Source organism: Hippichthys cyanospilos, chromosome 1 (assembly GCF_059441005.1).
Source record: "Hippichthys cyanospilos isolate Australia breed blue-spotted pipefish chromosome 1, RoL_Hcya_1.0, whole genome shotgun sequence".
Classification (NCBI taxonomy): Eukaryota; Metazoa; Chordata; class Actinopteri; order Syngnathiformes; family Syngnathidae; genus Hippichthys; species Hippichthys cyanospilos.
Genome location: NC_142369.1, coordinates 7,346,039 through 7,364,026, shown reverse-complemented (window position 1 = coordinate 7,364,026; position 17,988 = coordinate 7,346,039). Strand labels below are relative to the sequence as shown.

The 17,988-nt window shown below is 42.4% G+C and overlaps 1 protein-coding gene across 2 annotated transcripts; it reads left to right on the top strand.

Moving 5' to 3' along the window:
* Positions 1–1,244: 1,244 nt before the first annotated feature.
* acin1b (apoptotic chromatin condensation inducer 1b) lies at positions 1,245–17,984 on the top strand. Of its 2 annotated transcripts, none has more exons than XM_088408381.1 (17): positions 1,245–1,406; positions 3,394–3,459; positions 3,578–3,689; positions 3,905–3,975; positions 5,154–6,191; positions 6,457–6,530; positions 8,826–8,946; positions 11,821–11,866; positions 11,951–12,093; positions 12,241–12,387; positions 12,456–12,612; positions 12,677–12,822; positions 13,502–13,609; positions 14,274–14,381; positions 14,508–14,886; positions 15,990–16,087; positions 16,840–17,984. In XM_088408381.1, the coding sequence occupies exons 1-17, from the start codon at positions 1,272–1,274 to the stop codon at positions 17,140–17,142; spliced, it is 3,252 nt and encodes a 1,083-aa protein (XP_088264507.1). In that variant the 5' UTR covers positions 1,245–1,271; the 3' UTR covers positions 17,143–17,984. The 2 variants fall into 2 exon arrangements, with proteins under 2 accessions (XP_088264507.1, XP_088264499.1); XM_088408373.1 differs by having other exon boundaries at positions 5,151–6,191.
* The last annotated feature ends 4 nt before the right edge of the window (positions 17,985–17,988 follow it).

Genomic DNA, 17,988 nt, shown 5'->3' with positions numbered 1-17,988 from the left:
AATAAATAGTGTCACTTTATTCTGTTACAGTCCTGTACATGAATTCCTTCCTAATTTTTGTTTAAGTAGTTTATTTGGGCCAAACAAATCAGTCATCAGAAAACCAAAACAAAATTCATATACAGTACAGTCAAACAACCCAGATATACAATATTATTTTTACATCATAAAATTTAGATACATTATACATTGTATAGATATTCTGTGTCAATATAACTACATCTAAAGTTAAATCATTTTGTTCATAATTTTCGGTGCTTATATAACCACACTTCCCTTTTGTAGCTATAACCAGACTTTTATACATGGTTTTGAAAATCTTCATTCATGCAAACGTTTTCAATTTACAGTCAAATTATTATGCATATGACAATTAATCCCTTGAATCTTTTACTGAAATACATTTGTGTGACATTTGTTCCAGTGTTTGTTTTTAAACATAAAAAGTCCTCTCACTTCACGGTAACTGTGTTGGAAGAACCTCTGAACACATCAAGGGAGCATATTATTATTTTCTTTAAAAATACTACTACTATGTGTTATGAGCCAAAAACTTTGTTGCAGGCCGAAATTTGAGTACAAAATTGAGCCCCGTATTCAGTTACGGCACTGGTGCGATGAATTGACAACCCCAAAGCCGTTTTGGGGTGCGAGAATTGGTTACTGGCATTCCGATTCATTTTAAAGCGGAGAATTCGTTTTGCGTCAAATTCAGTTATAACTAGGTCACGCTAATAAAATCATAAATTGCGGCACCACTGAACTTCACTTGAAATGTCAATTTGGCGCGCCGAAGTTTTCCGGACAATACCGAACTATGGCTGCGATCGCTCGTCGTTTGTACAGTAGAGTACAGTTAGTATTTAAAGCATTCAACTGTAAAGTCACTCGTATGTGCCGAGATTCTCCGGAAACAACCGAACTACGACGCCGCGGGGCAGCAGTCACCACGCTTGTCGATTACTGTACGCATTTGAACTGTCACTCGGGTGGTACAGAAGTTCTCCGGAAACCGCCGAATTATAGCGAGCGCTCGTTGTTTGTACAGTAGAGTACAGTCAGTATAAAACGCATGCAACTGTAAAGTCACTCGGATGTGCCGAGATTCTCCGGAAACAACCGAAGTACGACGTCGCGGGGCAGCCGTTACCACGCTTGTGGATTAGTGTACGCTTTTGCCACTCGGGTAGTGCCGAGGTTTTCCGGAAACTGACGAACTATGACGCCTAGCGCCTGCCGTAACGACGCTTGTCGGGAGTACTTTCGACAAGATGGCGGACGAGGATATTACGCTTGATGGACAGCCTTTACAATCCCTCCGAGTCGCGGATTTGAAAGCCGCGCTCGAGCAGAGAAACCTGTCCAAGAGCGGTGCGAAGAGCAAACTCATCCAGCGATTGAAGGCGGTGAGTTTAGCCACTGTTTGGGGGGCGGGGAGGCGCCTAGTGTTGAGTGTGGACAAGTTTACTAGCAGGAGGCAGGCGGAGGAGGGAAGGGGGGCTGGAGGGTCTTAACGGTGTGTGACGGCTCGGAAGCGGGAAGAAGCAAGCACGTCGCGTCGGTGCCAAATAGTACACATTAACACTTGGAACGTGTGTACTGTAATGGTGCATGTTTGTGGACGTCGCCAGGACGGCTAAGCTAACTAACATCGAGCCTCGCTTCGTGGCTGAATCGATAACTAGTTGTGGGGCACCGTGTTGCACAGTTGGAGTGTGCACCTGTCAAGTGGAGGCCTAAGCCGGGCGGAAGCGAGCAAACAGCCGCTCTCTGTGGACTTAAAAAAAAAACGAAATAATAAAACCCCGCTCGTGTCGTCTGGGCCCACATTGTTATGTTTGTTGTCATATCTGCCGTAAAAGCAGAAGCCGCAGAGCTCGGTTTATATGTGGAATCGAATTGTCGCCACTAAACCCTGCACGCACGACACTTATTAGACACATAGCTCGGGACTCGTGGGTACTCGTTTTACGACGTTTCTCCACCCCTATGGTGACGACGTAACTCGAATTTGGACGTAACTCGGGCTCACGCCTGTCACTGAAGTACACAAACGCAGTCGTAAAGTCGTAATAACTAAATATTTGTTCAGAATAAATAAGTACAACAATAGCTGAGCCTGCCTTCTCGTGCAGCATGACGAAATATTAACCAAGCTGTAGTTCACTATCTGAAACTGTGTCAAGGCTTACGTTGTAAAATCCAAATTACCGAAAAAATATGTATGTAAAACACTTCCAGGATATACATTTGAAACACACTAATGAAAATCACTAATATGATGGTAACTTAGTAACATATTGTGCCTCACAACACATTTACACCTTGTTAATCTCCAACCGAGTGCTTATCAAATGGTACCCCTGGGGATATCTGAAGCCAATTTTGAGCTTACGTAAGGGTTTAACATTCTTGAGATGTCGAATGTATTTTGTGTAATGCTGTGACAAGAACGGTACATTTTTATTTTCAAATCAAGAGCAAATCAAGTGGAACATTAATCATATTTTTTCTAAATTGTATTATAGTGACTCCTTTGCAAAATATTGTATGCCTGTTTCAAACGGATGCTCGTTGTCATCAGTAGTGATGCCATTTTTCAGCAGCCGGAGCAGAAATAAAATGGGTGATGGTACTTCTGAATAAAATATGCCTAATGTAATTCCAAAGTTTAAAAATAAAATCAAACACTAATAGCACTTTGTTTCATGTTTTTTTTTGTTTTTTTTGTAATCCAAAAATGCTTTGCGTTTGTTAGGGTCTACTTGGCTGGAAAAATATTTCACAGGACATACATACAAACAAAAGAGGACCACATCTCTAGCCTATGATAGTGCAGTTGTAAAATCGTAATTTTTAAAGTAAATATTCATAAAAAATAAACTCTTATATGCTTTAAATAGTAAACAATCAAATAATTGAAAATGATGGTTTTCTTATACCAGGCCGTAGTTTATAACTAACATATTTTAGGTCAAGTCTTCGTCCAGAAAATGCTTGTATGTTGTAATTACAATACTGTACTAACATTTTTAGAATACATGATGGTAGCTAAACTTCCTACAAGGTGACCCATTGTTGTTCTAAACTATTAAAATTGTAATTGCAGGAAAACAAATGCCTTAAAAGCATTTCTGGGTCATACATATTAAACAGTAAAACAGAAGACATCTTTCTCACAAAGTTTTTACAACAATAAATGTTTGCGTAAAAAATGACTCCAGGAGTATCTCAATAAAAACATAAGTCCTCTCTTGTGCTATATTTTTATGTTGAGCTAGAATTGTTTCATGATTACAGTAACTATTGAAATACTTGTAGGCCATCAAACAAACAACACAAAAAACTGTTCAATAAACAAAAAATATATATATTATTCCATGTTCTCTGCAGGCACTGATGCTGGAAAACCTGCAAAAGTCATCCACCTCGCAAAGCGGACTGCAGCCCAACTCTCACGTAGTGCTCTTTTCTCTTGGTCCTTTTTTAAAAATATTTTTATTTAAAGCATTCTATACACTGCTATTTGGTATTTGTGTTTCACACCACAGAGATATGATTTTTATTATTGTTGCAGATGGGTGAGGAGATGAGCCAGAATAGCATCATCCAACAGTATTTGGCCAAGCAGCAGGAACTCCTTCGTCATAGACCAGCGAGAGAAGCACAGCTTGAGGATGAGGCCGACGGTATTAGAACCCATGTGCAGTATTATGACAATTTTCGGGTCATTTTCTTCCACATCATTTTGGTGGTGTGATAACTAAGTGGTCTGCACGAACACACATTAAATATGTTTTTGTTTATATTCTATAGATACGTTAGCAATTTCGCCAAAGGTAGTTATATAAACTGGAAAATGCGGCTGCCAATACCAACAATAACGTTTCTCTCCGCCTGACAGAAAGCTCAGCAATGCCAGAAGAGGATGAAGACCAGTCGGACAATGACAGCTCATCTTGCGTCTCTGACAAGGTTGGTGGCCTCTTTGTTGTAACCCATTATAGCCAGTCCCACCTAAAAAACAAAAAAATTCTTTTAGGGACGGGCAAGTACAGAGACCAGGTATCATTAACGGGCTAATGAGAATTCTATATTGGAATAAGTAGGTCTCAAAAGTCCTGCAGCTACCGAATATTTTTTTCATTCCAAAATTGGCCTACTATTACAGAAAATTCAAATTTAATATCGGATATTAATTAAAATGTTTTTGCTTTTTAAGTTTTAACTTAATAAAAAAAATGTATTTAGGTGTTACATCTGTCTTTCCTTTTTTAATGACAATGATGACTTACCAGTCGAAACTTCAGAAATTCCTTTAAAATTCACATTTTTTTCCCCCTGCATTTTAATGTAGGGAAAGAAACAAACAAAACATGAATGAATCTCATTTTGAAAATAGAATTTCACAGAGGTTTTTGATACTAAAAAGGGCTGTCTAAAGAGTTTTATATACTACATATACAGTGTTCAACCATCATGTATTGATAATATAGATGCGATGTTCACGACACTTTATGTATCTGCTTTACAGCAGCTACTACCACAAATTCTTCACTAAAACTACCACGCTCAGTCCAACGTGAAGTATGAACCAGTCTATCAATCTGTTCTTATTGGGTCTCGTTCAACCGCAAATAAAGGTACTTTTGCTTAAAACTAAACCACTGCTTATCATAGATAGATGGAGTCATAGCATTATTTAAGGGGCATTTTTGCCTTTGTGGGTGTGCATGGGGGCGTGGATGAGGCATGCAGCAGGACAAAGAGAAGTTAGTAATATGTGTGTGTGTTGGAGCAGCGTGTAAAATAAAATACAATTAATTCAAATATAATGACTGCTGCATCGTGAGCGCTCCCTCCCGATCATTATAAGCTCCGATTTGGTCGACGTGCAGTGACTGCTTCCCAGAGGGCGCCTTCAGCTCTGGAGAGAGAATCCCCCGTGTCTCGAAAACAACATTCAGCGGATGTGAACAGGAATAAACAACACAGGCTTGGTTCTTAATAGAACCTTCCATTGCGGTGATTGTGCCTTGGCAAATATATGACTAATAAAATACCACAGTGACAAAATATTTATTCTCCACGCTTTGAAAAGCACTCAAAGAAGTAAATTAGTCAGGCTGACGTGTGAATTTTTTGCACAGCAGAATCCCCTTTTGGCAGAAAAAGCGAGATCTCTGAGGAGTGAAAATGTGACGTCACAAAAGCCAGATTGTGCAACTGGTCACTCGGAGGCTCCAGAAACTCCCGGAATGCAAATTCAGAGGTCCACCTTTCCTCAAGGACACAAAGAGCCCCCGGCCCCCTCTCCACCCCGTGCCGTGGCTTCCCTGTCAGTGCGCGTCCTGGGCCAGCCGGACCGCCAGGGACTACCCCCCGCCTTGTCCAAAGCCCAAGAGAAAGAGGGTATCGCGCCGAGCGAAACCGGATCAGCCTACTCGGTCCTCCACCTCAGCAGATCGGCCGGAGGTCGGGCGCAGGAGGACAGTGACGAGGACGACGACAACAATGACGATAGCGGAGATGACGAGGATTGGGGGCCGGGCCCCGGCGGAGCGCGAAGGGGCAGCCGGGCCCCTCCGCAGCCTCCGCAGATGCCCGCCAGTTCTGTGAGGTCCAAACGGAAGCTTCAGCCTCCACAGCACATCCCGCCACCGCAGCCTCACGAGAATCTGATGCAACTCCGCCACCCCACGCCTCCTCCCTCGCCACCCCCTGACTTGTTCCCCCTCCCCGACACACCCAAGCAGAGCCCACCGGACACCAACGACAAAGAGGGCGAATACTCCGGAGCGCCCTGTGGCATCCCGCCTCAGGCCTCGCAGAGGCCAGAACCTGACTCCAGATCCCCCTCCAGCAGTCCCGAGCCCCCCGCGAAGCGCAAACCGGGTCCGCTCTCTCTGCTGGTGCACAAGATGGAGTCAGAGGAGGCGCAGACCAGCGCAAGCACCAGCGAGTCTCCGGAGGGGAAGGACAAGAAAGAAAACAAGACGAGCGACCGAAAGGAAGACGTGAAAGCACCAGGTGAAGAAATCAAGAAAAAGCCAGATGCTGACAATAAGCGCACGAGCGGGGGTCGGGAGTCGGGTTCCTCATCTGATTCGGACTCGCAATCCGCCTCCTTATCCAAATCATCATCCTCATCATCCGTCAGAGTTCAGTCGCGTCGTGTGAGCCAACTGAAGGTCAGTGATCAAGCTCATTTCAGCGGCAAAGAAAAACAAACAAAGATAAACACAGTTTTAGTCATGAAGTCAGAATTTATGGGCCGATTAAGTGCAGTTGGATCACCAGTGGTTTGGTGTCACTCTGATTGGAGCACTAACGAAGATCTGGGAACTTCTGGGTGCTTGTCATTGTCATATATTTGCAAGCTAACACACTCTTATTTGTATTTGAATGTGTGTGCATGTTTGTGTGTGTGTATGTGTGTGTCCCATTATCTCACAGAGAGCCGAGCTAGGCCAAGACGCAGAAAATGAGACAAAAGAGACGAAGACAGAAAAAGGACACCCCCTGAAAAGGTTTGCAACAACAATCATGTTTTTACACTCACAAATAAGCGCACCCTGCTAGAATCGCCACAAATTAATATTCTCTATTTGCTGCCATGTTAGACAAAAGCACGTTTTTGTGCTTTGTGTCAACATACACTTGGGCTAAGTCATTTTTGGACTAAAAACCCTTTTTAAAAAAAAAAAGAAGATTAAATAAAAAATCAACGATTTAATGTGACTTTTATCTACATTCAGTTTGATAATCAGATATTACTGCTCATGTTTGTATTTTGAAATCAAGTAACAAAATAATTAACAGCCTTTTAAATCAATTTTTTAAACTAAGTACATTTAGCTATGCAGCAATTAATTATCAGGCGTCAACTGATTTTTACTGTGTCACATTGTAGTTAGAGTTTCCCTCAGAGTGTGTTATGACAAACTATATAAATGTTTGTGTATTATACTTTTACATGTACACAAAAAATAATGAATTTGTATTAAAGCAAAAATCACAGGATAATAGCTGTTAAAGACCATAAAAAGTAACAAAAAAACGTGTTGCAATGTCTGAAGATATTTTGATTTATATTGTATATGAACATTTGAAATTTTAGCAAGAATGTTGGAAGTTGATATACCAGATTTCACTTTCACTGGGCACATAAAATATTTTGTGGGTTACCAGGCCAGAGTTTGACAACAGTGAGTTGGTGCCAGATTACAGTCAAGAGTTTTTCTTTGCCCAATCCTGGTGGACAGAATAACTAGTATTTTGATATACTTACATAGTGTGAGCTGGTAGTCATATATTAAGGTCTCAAAATTATTTTGTCAGCTTCTGATACCTTAAAACAATATCTTACGTTAAGTGCTTCGTTGCGGTAATTGATGCTATATCTTGAAGCAATCGTTGACTCATATGTTAATCCTATTCTACATCAGAAAGGTTTTTGTTCACAATTTGCAAATTGTCCTTTTATTAAATGACATTTGAAGTATTTGTAGCTGAATATTCAATGAGCGAATACTTGTACTGAATTGTATTCCTAACAGGAAAATCTGACTAATTTTAGCAATACTGTATAGAAATTGGGCACAGAGTAGACTCTGCTCAATTTTGAAGATGGGGTGGGGGGAATAATGTGTTTCTATGCACCCTGCGAGCGGCCGGTGACCAATCCAGGGTGTACGCAACCTCTTGTCCTAAAGTCAAATCGGAGAAGCACCAGGTGAGCACAATAGAAAATGGACGGATAGCTGTTGTTTTGTATGTGCCTGAACAAATGTATTGGATCATCTCAATTGCTTTTTTTAATCCCCCACTAACCATGTTCGTGTTTTTTTTGTGAAACGATCATTATCGATCGGAAACTGGAATAATTCAGTCTAATGACGTCGTGGAGTTATATCACTTGTTGTGTTTTCGGTCAGGCATGTCTTGGGACGCTCTGCCACTGGATTGGCTGTCGCCTTTTTTCTCTAATGGGTCCTCTCGTCCTCCTCCTGTTACATCTTGGCGTGATTTCCGCTCGTAGCTAACGGCGGTACCCGGCCTTTAAATCATTATATGGTCTATTCGTAATATTGTCGTAAGTTTCAACCAGGGGTTAAGAGTCTTAAGTGTAACTTTTATTTCGCAGGTGACGTTGGAATATAACTGGAGGGGGGTTGTGTCTTTTTTTCTTTTTTACTTGACGCCTCTTTCGCTAGCCAACATGGCTGGCAAGCCCACATTGCATCCTTGATCGAGACGCAGTAATTAGCCGTGCTGTGATCGAAGCACCTCCGTCGAGAGTCAAATTTTGGAAAACCCTTCGCGGACCGGGACTATCGCGTAGCGCGAGTGGGGCTTTTTTTTCTGTCTCTTCCTCGTGAGCGGCGAGAATGCTATCCGAGGCAAACAAAAACGGGTAAGAATGGAAGCGAGCCAGAGGGCGACACAGGGTGGCGGTGATGAACTGGTAGCATGTGTAAATGGCGACGATTGTCTTTTGTTGCGTGTAGTGTCCATGTGTTTATTTGCATTCTCCAGCAGAATCAAAACACCGTCAGTTCATCGTTCTCAAGGGACCATTGTCGTCTTACTGTTATCAAGGGATATCATTTGTAGATGAGGGTGGATGGGGACCAATACATACAGATTGATGATGTTAGTTGCTTAGTACTGTTTTGTCCAATGTATCATATGATATTTAACTGTAGTTGTACATCTAACCCTTGACACATTTGAAAGCAACTATTATATATAAGAAATAAATGGTCCTTCATGAAGATTAACATTTTGGATCCTTAAGAATCTTTCTTCTCCCTTTCTGGTAGGACGGTGTCGGAGCCCAGTGAGGCAGCCGTGTCCCAGGTGGAGACCCACTCGGGAAGTGGTGATGCCCGGCAACCGGTGCCTGATGCTGAGCCCGTTGACGGAGAGGGCCACCTGGAGGAGGTAAGACCGACCAAGAGGGTCGAGTGTTTGGCCGTCTCCTAAAACCTCACATCCTCATTTATGAACGCGCATGAGTAGCTGTCACGAGGCTTGAAACCTACACAAACCCCAAATGCAGTGGTACCTTCATTTACAAGTGGTCAGATTTAGTTCTTTATTCAATTAGTTTTCACTACATCTATTTATTTATTAACTTTAGCATGTATTTGGAAATGTCTTGGTGGCCATAAAACCAAGAGAATTACATTGTACATTTCTTTTTAAAAATCAAGCTCACGCACTCAAAACCTAGCCTTCTAGGACCACTAGTGTAATCCTAAAATTTAATGTAGACACCCATAGATTGTCTAACGTTTCATTGATGTTGCAATGCTGTAACTATTAAAACAAACAAACAAAAACTAGAACATAATACAACAATGTTGATAAACAATATAAAAATTCTGACAGGCACGTTCAGCTACTTTAGCTAACGTGACAGTTTTCTTTGTTTATATCTGTGGGTATACAGTATATTACGTTTTCGCCTTTTGATCAAGCCATGCATTTGGAGTTGCTGCTCAATAAATTAATCTTGAAGAATTCTTTTAATCATCAAATTAAACCTTTTAATCATCAAATTAAACTCAAGTCAAGGCACCACTGTATCATTGGGTAATCCTCAACCTTTTTTTTGTTGTTGTGGCAATTCATTGTGTTTTAACACAACTAATTACTCATAGTGTGCCTCAGAGTCTTGAGTGCCGACGACGCGCGGTAGTTGACTTAGCTTGTCCATATTACGCCGTCCCAACTGCATGTCCCTCATTGAAGGGCTAGCTTTGTCATGTACCATTGTGGTTTCTCTATTTGCTTAAAGTTGCATTTAAATCGTTCATATCAAAATTCATTAGTTAGTTAGGTCTCGTGATTAGTCTTAAGAAATAATATTTTAGGCGTTTGTCGTGTGGTACGGTGTGTCGTGATGCATCATGGCTTCTTTCTTGCCTCTCTCCTTTCTCTCTCCTTTAGACTTTTGTATCCCCTCATGAACGCTTCTCTCTTACATATATTTAATGGTGTGATTGTTGTTTTAAAACCACATTGATTGCTTTGTTATGAAGGTGCCCATGCCTCTTCCATTGCCCCTATTGGTACAAGCTGCGTACTACTACTACCACCACCTCCACCAACACCACCACCTCCACTCCTCCTACTTCTCCTTCAACTCCTGCCCCGATATGCCTGAGTGCGTCGCCGCTGCCCGAGTTAGGCCCAGAGTCTGCAAGCCCTTGTGGCACTGAATAAAATCTGCGTCGCCAGCAAGGACTGGAGCGCATGTTGAACAAGCAGCACCAGCGGCTGTGGCAGCCATGGTAACGGCAGACCACAGTTGTCACGGTAACCCTGCCTCAAGAGTTGGAAGCTGAGCTGCTTGCTGAACTCAGTTGGACTGGACTTTTGTGGTGCTGATTTATGGCGGTGTGCCGAGGAGAGGTGTGTTGGCCAGCCTCCCGACAGCCAGGTGCCCGTTTATTTTGTGGCACTGGATTGAACCTCCGCCAAAAGTCAAATGTGGACATTTCAGAATGGAAATAAATCTGCCGTGACAATGTCAGACATGGTTGAAAGGAAGCTGTTCTTCATGGAGCCCTTGAAGAAACTTTCAGCGGACATAAAGCCATGGAAATGTCATTTGTGGCCGGACTTGCTGGTTGTGTAGCCAAGATGTTCCAAATTGGACTTGAATGCTGTGAAAGGGCTGCTGCTGCCTCAGTGACGCGGTTCCGCCCAACACTTGGCAATTGTCTGCATTCACCCACATGCCCTGCTTCCTGCATTCTCCCACATGGACTGCTTCCTGGATTATAATTCTGAACGCCGCAAATCCATCAGTCTTATTTTTATTATTTTTTTTATTTTTTCACCTTCTCAATTCTTAAGACTGCTTTTATTTATTTCTTTATTTTTGGGGAGCATCACAAAGACTTTCTAATGGACTGGTACTTTACCTGCAGAATCATGGACATTAAAGTGAACCTCATCCCCAACCCAGTTCCACGGACACTGTTGTGACTTTGTAAACATCTGCTGATGAACAAACGCAGCATCCCCACTTCAAAGACTATAAATCCACCCTTGTGATCAGTTCCTGCACACTCAAATCGAGGCATGTCCTCACTCCTCCACCATCCCCGATTGGATCCTTGTTGCCTAGATACAGTGCACAGGGTCGTGCGGTTGGGCCCTAGTCGAGCCAGTAAGGAATCAGGTGTCAAATGGTACCAGGCAATCACTTTTCACCATTTCAAATGTCTTTTTGCTGGAGGAGTTAACATTCCTCCTAATAATTTACAGCATTTTTTGATACTGCAGTTTCATTTATGATAGTCTGACTCAAGTGGTAGTGCTAAAACTCTACAGTCTATTGTTAAATATATATATATATATATATATATAGATACTTTTTACTATAAAAAAAAATAGTCCCTAAGACTCCGTGTTCCACCTCTGCTTCACAGAACACATACAAAACTTGAGGAGTTTTTGTAATGGATATTTTTCTTTTTGATTACTTTACACAGTCAGAACGTTTATATTTAAGAGAAAATGTGGAAAATAGATCAACTAGTTAATCACATCTTTACTTTGACTCACATACTGACACACATACGCATAACACATAGAAGTAGTATTACAATCTTTGTGTCCTTGATCAGAGGTGGAATACGGATGTTTCTGGCCTCTTTGCAGACATTTTTTAAACCCCCCCTAAAACTTTTCCTCAACATATATTCCTGTTTGACGTCCTGTTGCCAATTTTGAGTTCCCATCTCACCCCTGCCCCATTTGGGGTTTTTGTATGTTCTTTTCTGTGTCTCCCTCTCTTTCCAGAGCACCACTCCGAAGGCTTTTGCCGCTCGCAAGATCTCCCTGACCAGTAGGTGTACCCAAATGAGATGACCCCTGGCTTCTAATTTCTGCCTCCTGCTTTTTCTCTGACTTGTTATGGCTCCCCCCACAGGCAACAAGACACCGCCTGCCGACGCCGATGGTGGAGCAGGAGACGCAGATACTATTGCGGCAGGAAGAAAGAGACGTTGGGGCTCCAGCACTTCTGTTACTGCCAAGAAGCCATCCATTAGCATCACTACTGACTCTCTCAAGGTGGGGGGAAATAAAGAAAATTCTCAATTAGGGATGGTGTGGTTTGTGAGTAGCTGGCAGAGCTCATATTTGGCTATGGATCATTTTCATCTTTCTCAATTTGTCTTCTCATAACATCTTAATCCTTTCCCCGTTTGTATCCCACAGTCTTTAATTCCAGATATTAAAATAGCCCAGGAGGCCGTAGTGGACCTTCACCCAGAGGAGCTACAGATGTCCGGGGACGAGGACAATCGTGACAATGGACAGGGAGACGAAGACGAAGGGCTAAAGATCCAACGCACGGTTACACAGGTAAGGGAGTCATTGGAACAGGGCCGTCCGCCAACCTGTGAACGTTTGCGTGTCCGCGTCCTCTCCAGGTGGTGCCCGGGGACAGCCAAGAGAACGGGCGGGGCGACGAAGAGGAGGACATGGAGACAGCGGAGAAAGAAATCCCACGACCGGCCCTCGTAGACCAACCCAAGCAAGCCACTCCAGAGAAAACTGTGGAGAAGCTTGATGGAGAGCTGAAGAAAGGTGAAGCCTTTGAACCTCTTCCTTTAATCTCTGAGCTTCCCATTCATGCTCCTGTCGTCCGTAGCAACCCCTGATGACGGTTTGGTCCGTCGCTCCATTAGTCAGCAGCGGTCCGGCGTGTCCATAACCATCGACGACCCCATCCGATCCTTGCGGAAGCCCTCACCTCCCCGTGGCAAGCTTTCAAATATAATCCACGTGACCAACTTGGTGGGTTTGGAACAGAAACTCATGCACTGTATCTCATACTAAAAGGGGGGTAGATAAACTATTGTGCTTTACACTTGAACAACCTTCATTCTGTCAATAGTTTAAAATCAACTGTCCTTTTCTTTTTTTATCAGACTGTGACAGAAAGGGACAGGCAAAAGAACGATAACGCCAAAACATGTTTCACTGTCTGATAAAGAGGAAAACAACAGTTGATATTGTGCTTTACATTTTGTCATTCGTAAAATACCATGTTAAAACTCAGTGAGTGATTTTGCAGCATAAGTTATTAGTCAAAATGTGTGTATCCTTAAATGAATGACAAATCTGAGAATTCCATATTTTTATTTTGGAAGGTGTCGATTTTGGCCTCTTAAAGAGTTCATACTTTAAGAAACTCCTTTTTATCTGGATTGTCCTCAACCTTTGTGTTTCATCTAAAGGTGTTCCACATGAAAAGTTAGTTAAAGCTTTTAATTTCATATCACGATGTTGCTCCTCAGATTAAATAATTGATTAGGAAATCTCAAAAGAAAAACTTTTTGTGCCTCTGTCAGTTTTCTTACCTTAACATTAAATAATTAATACATTGCGTGTTTTGTTATGCTACTTCTTTCAACATTCTACTTTTACTTTTAAATGAATTCTACATTCAACAATAATTTTTGTACATTTAAAGGTGCGGCCGTTCACATTGATCCAGCTCAAGGAGCTGCTGAAGCAGACTGGCAGCTTGGTGGAAGAGGGCTTCTGGATTGACAAGATCAAGTCTCACTGCTATGTCACGGTAAGCCACCGCCTTGTACTTAGTTCAGCGGTTCTCAAATGGGGACATGAGTACTTCTGTGATAGTGTCTAATTTTAGTTTAATTAATTCGGCTCAGCCTAACTAACTCGCTTTGGAAGTGTAGATAGAACAGGGGCGGCGGAAACAACGTTGTGGATTGCGCTCACTCAAACAGTGTATTCACCAATTATCTTAGTCAGCCGAATTACGCAACAGTGGAGGTAAGCGACAGGTAGTAGTAGTAGTACTAAAAGTCTTGGGATTTAATTGTTTGGTTTTGAAATTCAACCAGCTGACAGACCGCATGTACACCTGCTCACCTAACCCTAACTAGAGCCCCGCCCAAACTGTGCATAAGCAGTTACAGTACATTTTCAAATGAAGACCAAATGAACTGGAACATGAAACAATTTATTGCTCTCCCTCCCCCCTCCAGTGTGAATCCAATGCAAACTAATCTATGCCTTTAAATTTTAAATGGAAGCACAATGTCCTTAATACTGCAAGTTTCTGACAAAAGAGACATAAATAAAAGTAGATTATACACAATCGATTTCTGGAGTTGGTGAATAAATTACGCCTGGCAATATCACTACAAATATACCAAAAAAAAAAAAAAAGGTTGAGATCTGTGTATTGACGGTCTTTTCTCTGCCTGTTCCAGTACACAACGACAGATGAGGCAGCGGCTACCCGAGAAGCCCTTCATGGAGTCAAATGGCCTCAGAGCAATCCCAAAGTGCTCAGTGTAGATTTCTGTGAGCAAGATGAGGTAAAACAAAAAAAAAAACCAAGGAGCGCATACTTGGTCGTAGTACCAGGGTGTCAGACTCTCTCCAGCAAAATGCTTAAAAATTCTGACAGATTTCCAATTTTGTTTCTTTTCCTCACACCCAAGCTGGACTTTCACAAAGGCGTGTTGAAGCCGAACCTCCCGGAGCCCCAAGTCCCCCAGCCGGCCCCGCCGCCACCGAGCCGGCCGCCGCCGCTTATGCCCGAGAGGGACAAAGAGCGAGATCGAGAGCGGGAACGGGACCGCGACAGAGAGCGCGACCGCGGCACAATGGGCGTGCGGGACCTGTGGGCCGAGCGACAGCGGCAAATGGAGCGCCGCGAGCGGGCCCGCGGAGAGCGCGAGTGGGACCGCGACAAGATCCGCGAGTTTGCTAGACCGGGGCCGGAGAAGGGGGAGCGGCGTTCTAGGTCACGCGACCGGGAGCGAGAGCGGCGGAGGCGGGAAAGGCCAAAGAGCAAGGAGAGGAAGTCTGACAAGAAGGGTAAGTTGGAAAAACAGCTTGTTTGTTTTTCCCCCTTCTGAGATTTCTTTGATACCACACACATCTTACAATGGTTTTTCCCCAACATTAACTTTCAACATGTTTTGCAGAAGTATTATTTTCTCACAGATAATGTGAAAATAAGTGCTTCCTATTGGACATAAACGTCCCTTGTCAAAATATGTCAACAAACAGTCTTTGATTAACTTAGAATATGTTCAACAATTTAAGAGTAAAAATTTCCAACTAACTATGGATGGCCCGCCAGCTCTCTCACGCTCTTTTCTCATGTAGAGCTGCCCAGATGAGGCAAGGTGACCTTTGCAAAATATTTTCGGCTGGGAAGCACATTCTTTGGGTCAAAAGTTTCCAACATGTCGATAAATTGCTCTTTGAGGCCTGTCTTGTCTTACTCAAACCGATGTAAAAATGATAACGCTTGTTGTCTGTTGACAATGTTTCTTTTAACTCATGGCATGTTAGTGGAAGTACTGCATGTCAGTAAAGTAGTGTTTTGAACTAGACACCATCTAAACAAATTATTGTCAAATAGATTCAAATGAGTAAAAAGATTTAGGCGCAAAACTGGTGAGAATCTACAATAGAGATCTTAATTTATTTGGCGGGATTTTACCAATCCCACGACGTGTTAAATGCATTTTAAGATTTTCTCATCACAAACACATTTTATTTAAAGGAAGAAAAAAAATGCAAAATTGAATGAAGTGTAATGCACCGTGGTTACCTTTAGATGGTAGTCATGCCTTTGGAATGGCAGTCCAGAGCTGGTGCTGAGAGGAAATTGAAGTCCTTTTCTTTTTTTTCGTGGCCACCACAGGGCTTAAAAACCAAAGTACAATTGTTCTTTCTAAGAATGTGTAATATTAAAATCCCACATCACCATTGAAGTGTTAATTTTGCCCTGATTACTGCAGTAATATCTAATATCTATACAGTACTCTTCAACACGTAACTATACTCTAAAACCTCTAAATGATTGCTGTTATCTGCAGATATACAAGTAGGAAGAAAAAGTATAAAAGCGTTGGATTTGTTGCCCAGCGCAAGTTAACGTCAGGTATTGTTTGTTTTGCTGCCATCAGAAAAGGCAGACGAGCCTCCGGCCAAGCTTCTCGACGACTTGTTCCTCAAGACGAAAGCTGCTCCTTGTATATACTGGCTCCCCCTCACCGAAGAACAGGTTGGTGTTTGTCCAAGAGTGAAGGGGGTCTGCTTGTATTTGCATACGTTTAAATACTTTTATCTTTTTTGTGTGTGCGAGTTTTATAACTTATACCAGTCGCGTAAACTGCTAAGTGTGTTTATCCGTTAACATCAGTTTGTGCTGGTATGTTATTTATGCGAGAACGAAAGCTAGTGCTATTGATGAGGCCCATGTGAAGGTTGGTTGTTGGAATTAGATGCTCAATGCAATTGTCTATCATGGGTTCATGATTAGGACTGGTAATTAAGTCAACCAAATCGGGTAAGTCGTGTTTAAAAATAGGTCAAATAAAAATAGTCGCCTCGAAGCTACTTGATGGGATAATTCACTTTAAATGGAAAAAAAAAAAGGTTCGGAAACGTGTTCATTGATTGCTTTGTATTATGACTGGTTATTTGTTGTGATTTATGTCTCTAGCATAGTCGCAGAACAAATTGAAATGGTTTCTATCTCCCTGTCTAGCTACCTGAAAGATTATCATTGTATAGAAATAAATGTTTGCAAACACCTGCATTTACTTTGTAGAGCAATGAGTGTTTTTACAAATTTTCCGACACATTACAATTATGTTTGTTGTATTTCCACAGACCAATTTGAAATAATGTACCATTTTTAATTTGGAAATTAAAACAATTTTCAATCCAAATTATGGGCAGATGAATCCGTCATTACAATCATTAGGTGCGATCCAAATATTCATGTCTGTATTTTTTCCCCCCCACCACTAGGCGGCACAGAGGGTGGTAGAGCGCAACGAGCGGCAAAAAGAGCGAGAGCGCCGCCTCAAGGAGCTGCAGAATGAGCAGGAAAAAATCCGGGAGGAGCGGAAGAAGGAGAGGGTGAAGACTCGGGAAAAAGAGAGCAGAGGTAGTGGCGGCGGCGTGACCGCGTCCAGCCGGGGAACCGACGGCGACCGGGAGAAGGAGCGAGGCCGGACCAAAGATGGCGAGCGCAGGCGGGAAGGTGAGCGGCGGCCGCCGGCCGGGCGGCGCTCTCGTAGTTGTAGCGACACCCGAGACAGGCGTCGCTGAAACACGCGGAAGGGGGAGGGCACTTTCCCTCATGATGTGGCGTCCGTTTGGAGGTGGTTTGGGAGGCCTTTTTTTTTTTCCTCTTCAAGTTCTGTGGTTCCACAGTTTATTCCTCCTAAAGCCCTATAATAAAGTCCAAAATAGATACCCTGTCCCTCAAAACTTTTCTCTGAGCAGTTTTAGTGTTTCCACTTTCTTCAGCACTGAACTTTACAGACCAGTGAGGATTTTCTTTTTTGTTGTTGTTTTTAATTTTTACATTTGATCAGTCATGTTGAAACTGAGAAAATGCTGTCAATGCTTGTTTAGGAGGACAAAAGAGGAAAATTGTCCCCTCCAAAATCCATGTACACTATTTGCAAATAATCAGGGACATTGGACTTTGGGGTGACATTTCAAGGTGACCCTTAAATGGTTGTGATCTTTTATGAATAAATGGCTTCTTAACCTTTAAAATGTCCAATTTTTTTCAGTAGTTTATGCTCAGCTTGTCCTTCTCCGAACAAGGATATTCAGCGCCTTGTTGGAGAAACGCAAGTTGTGCAACTCAACAGTTGGACATTAAAAAGTTTCAAGCAAGTCCAATGAAGTTTATTTGTAGAGACTCCAGCGCATTTTAGGCTCACCTTGAAATTTCTGCTCAACTCCACATACCCTTGCGTCGTCGTGAGTAGTGCATCTAATAGAAATTCAAATTGTCTTCTAATACCTATACAAAAAAAAATCTCATTTTAACATTTTTTTAGTTGAAAACTTGCATTTTTGTTGCTGCTGAATGTATTGCAAGTCATGACAAGTTAATAAATTGAAGTGCTGTCCGACTTCAGTTGGGAAAACCTTGACCTC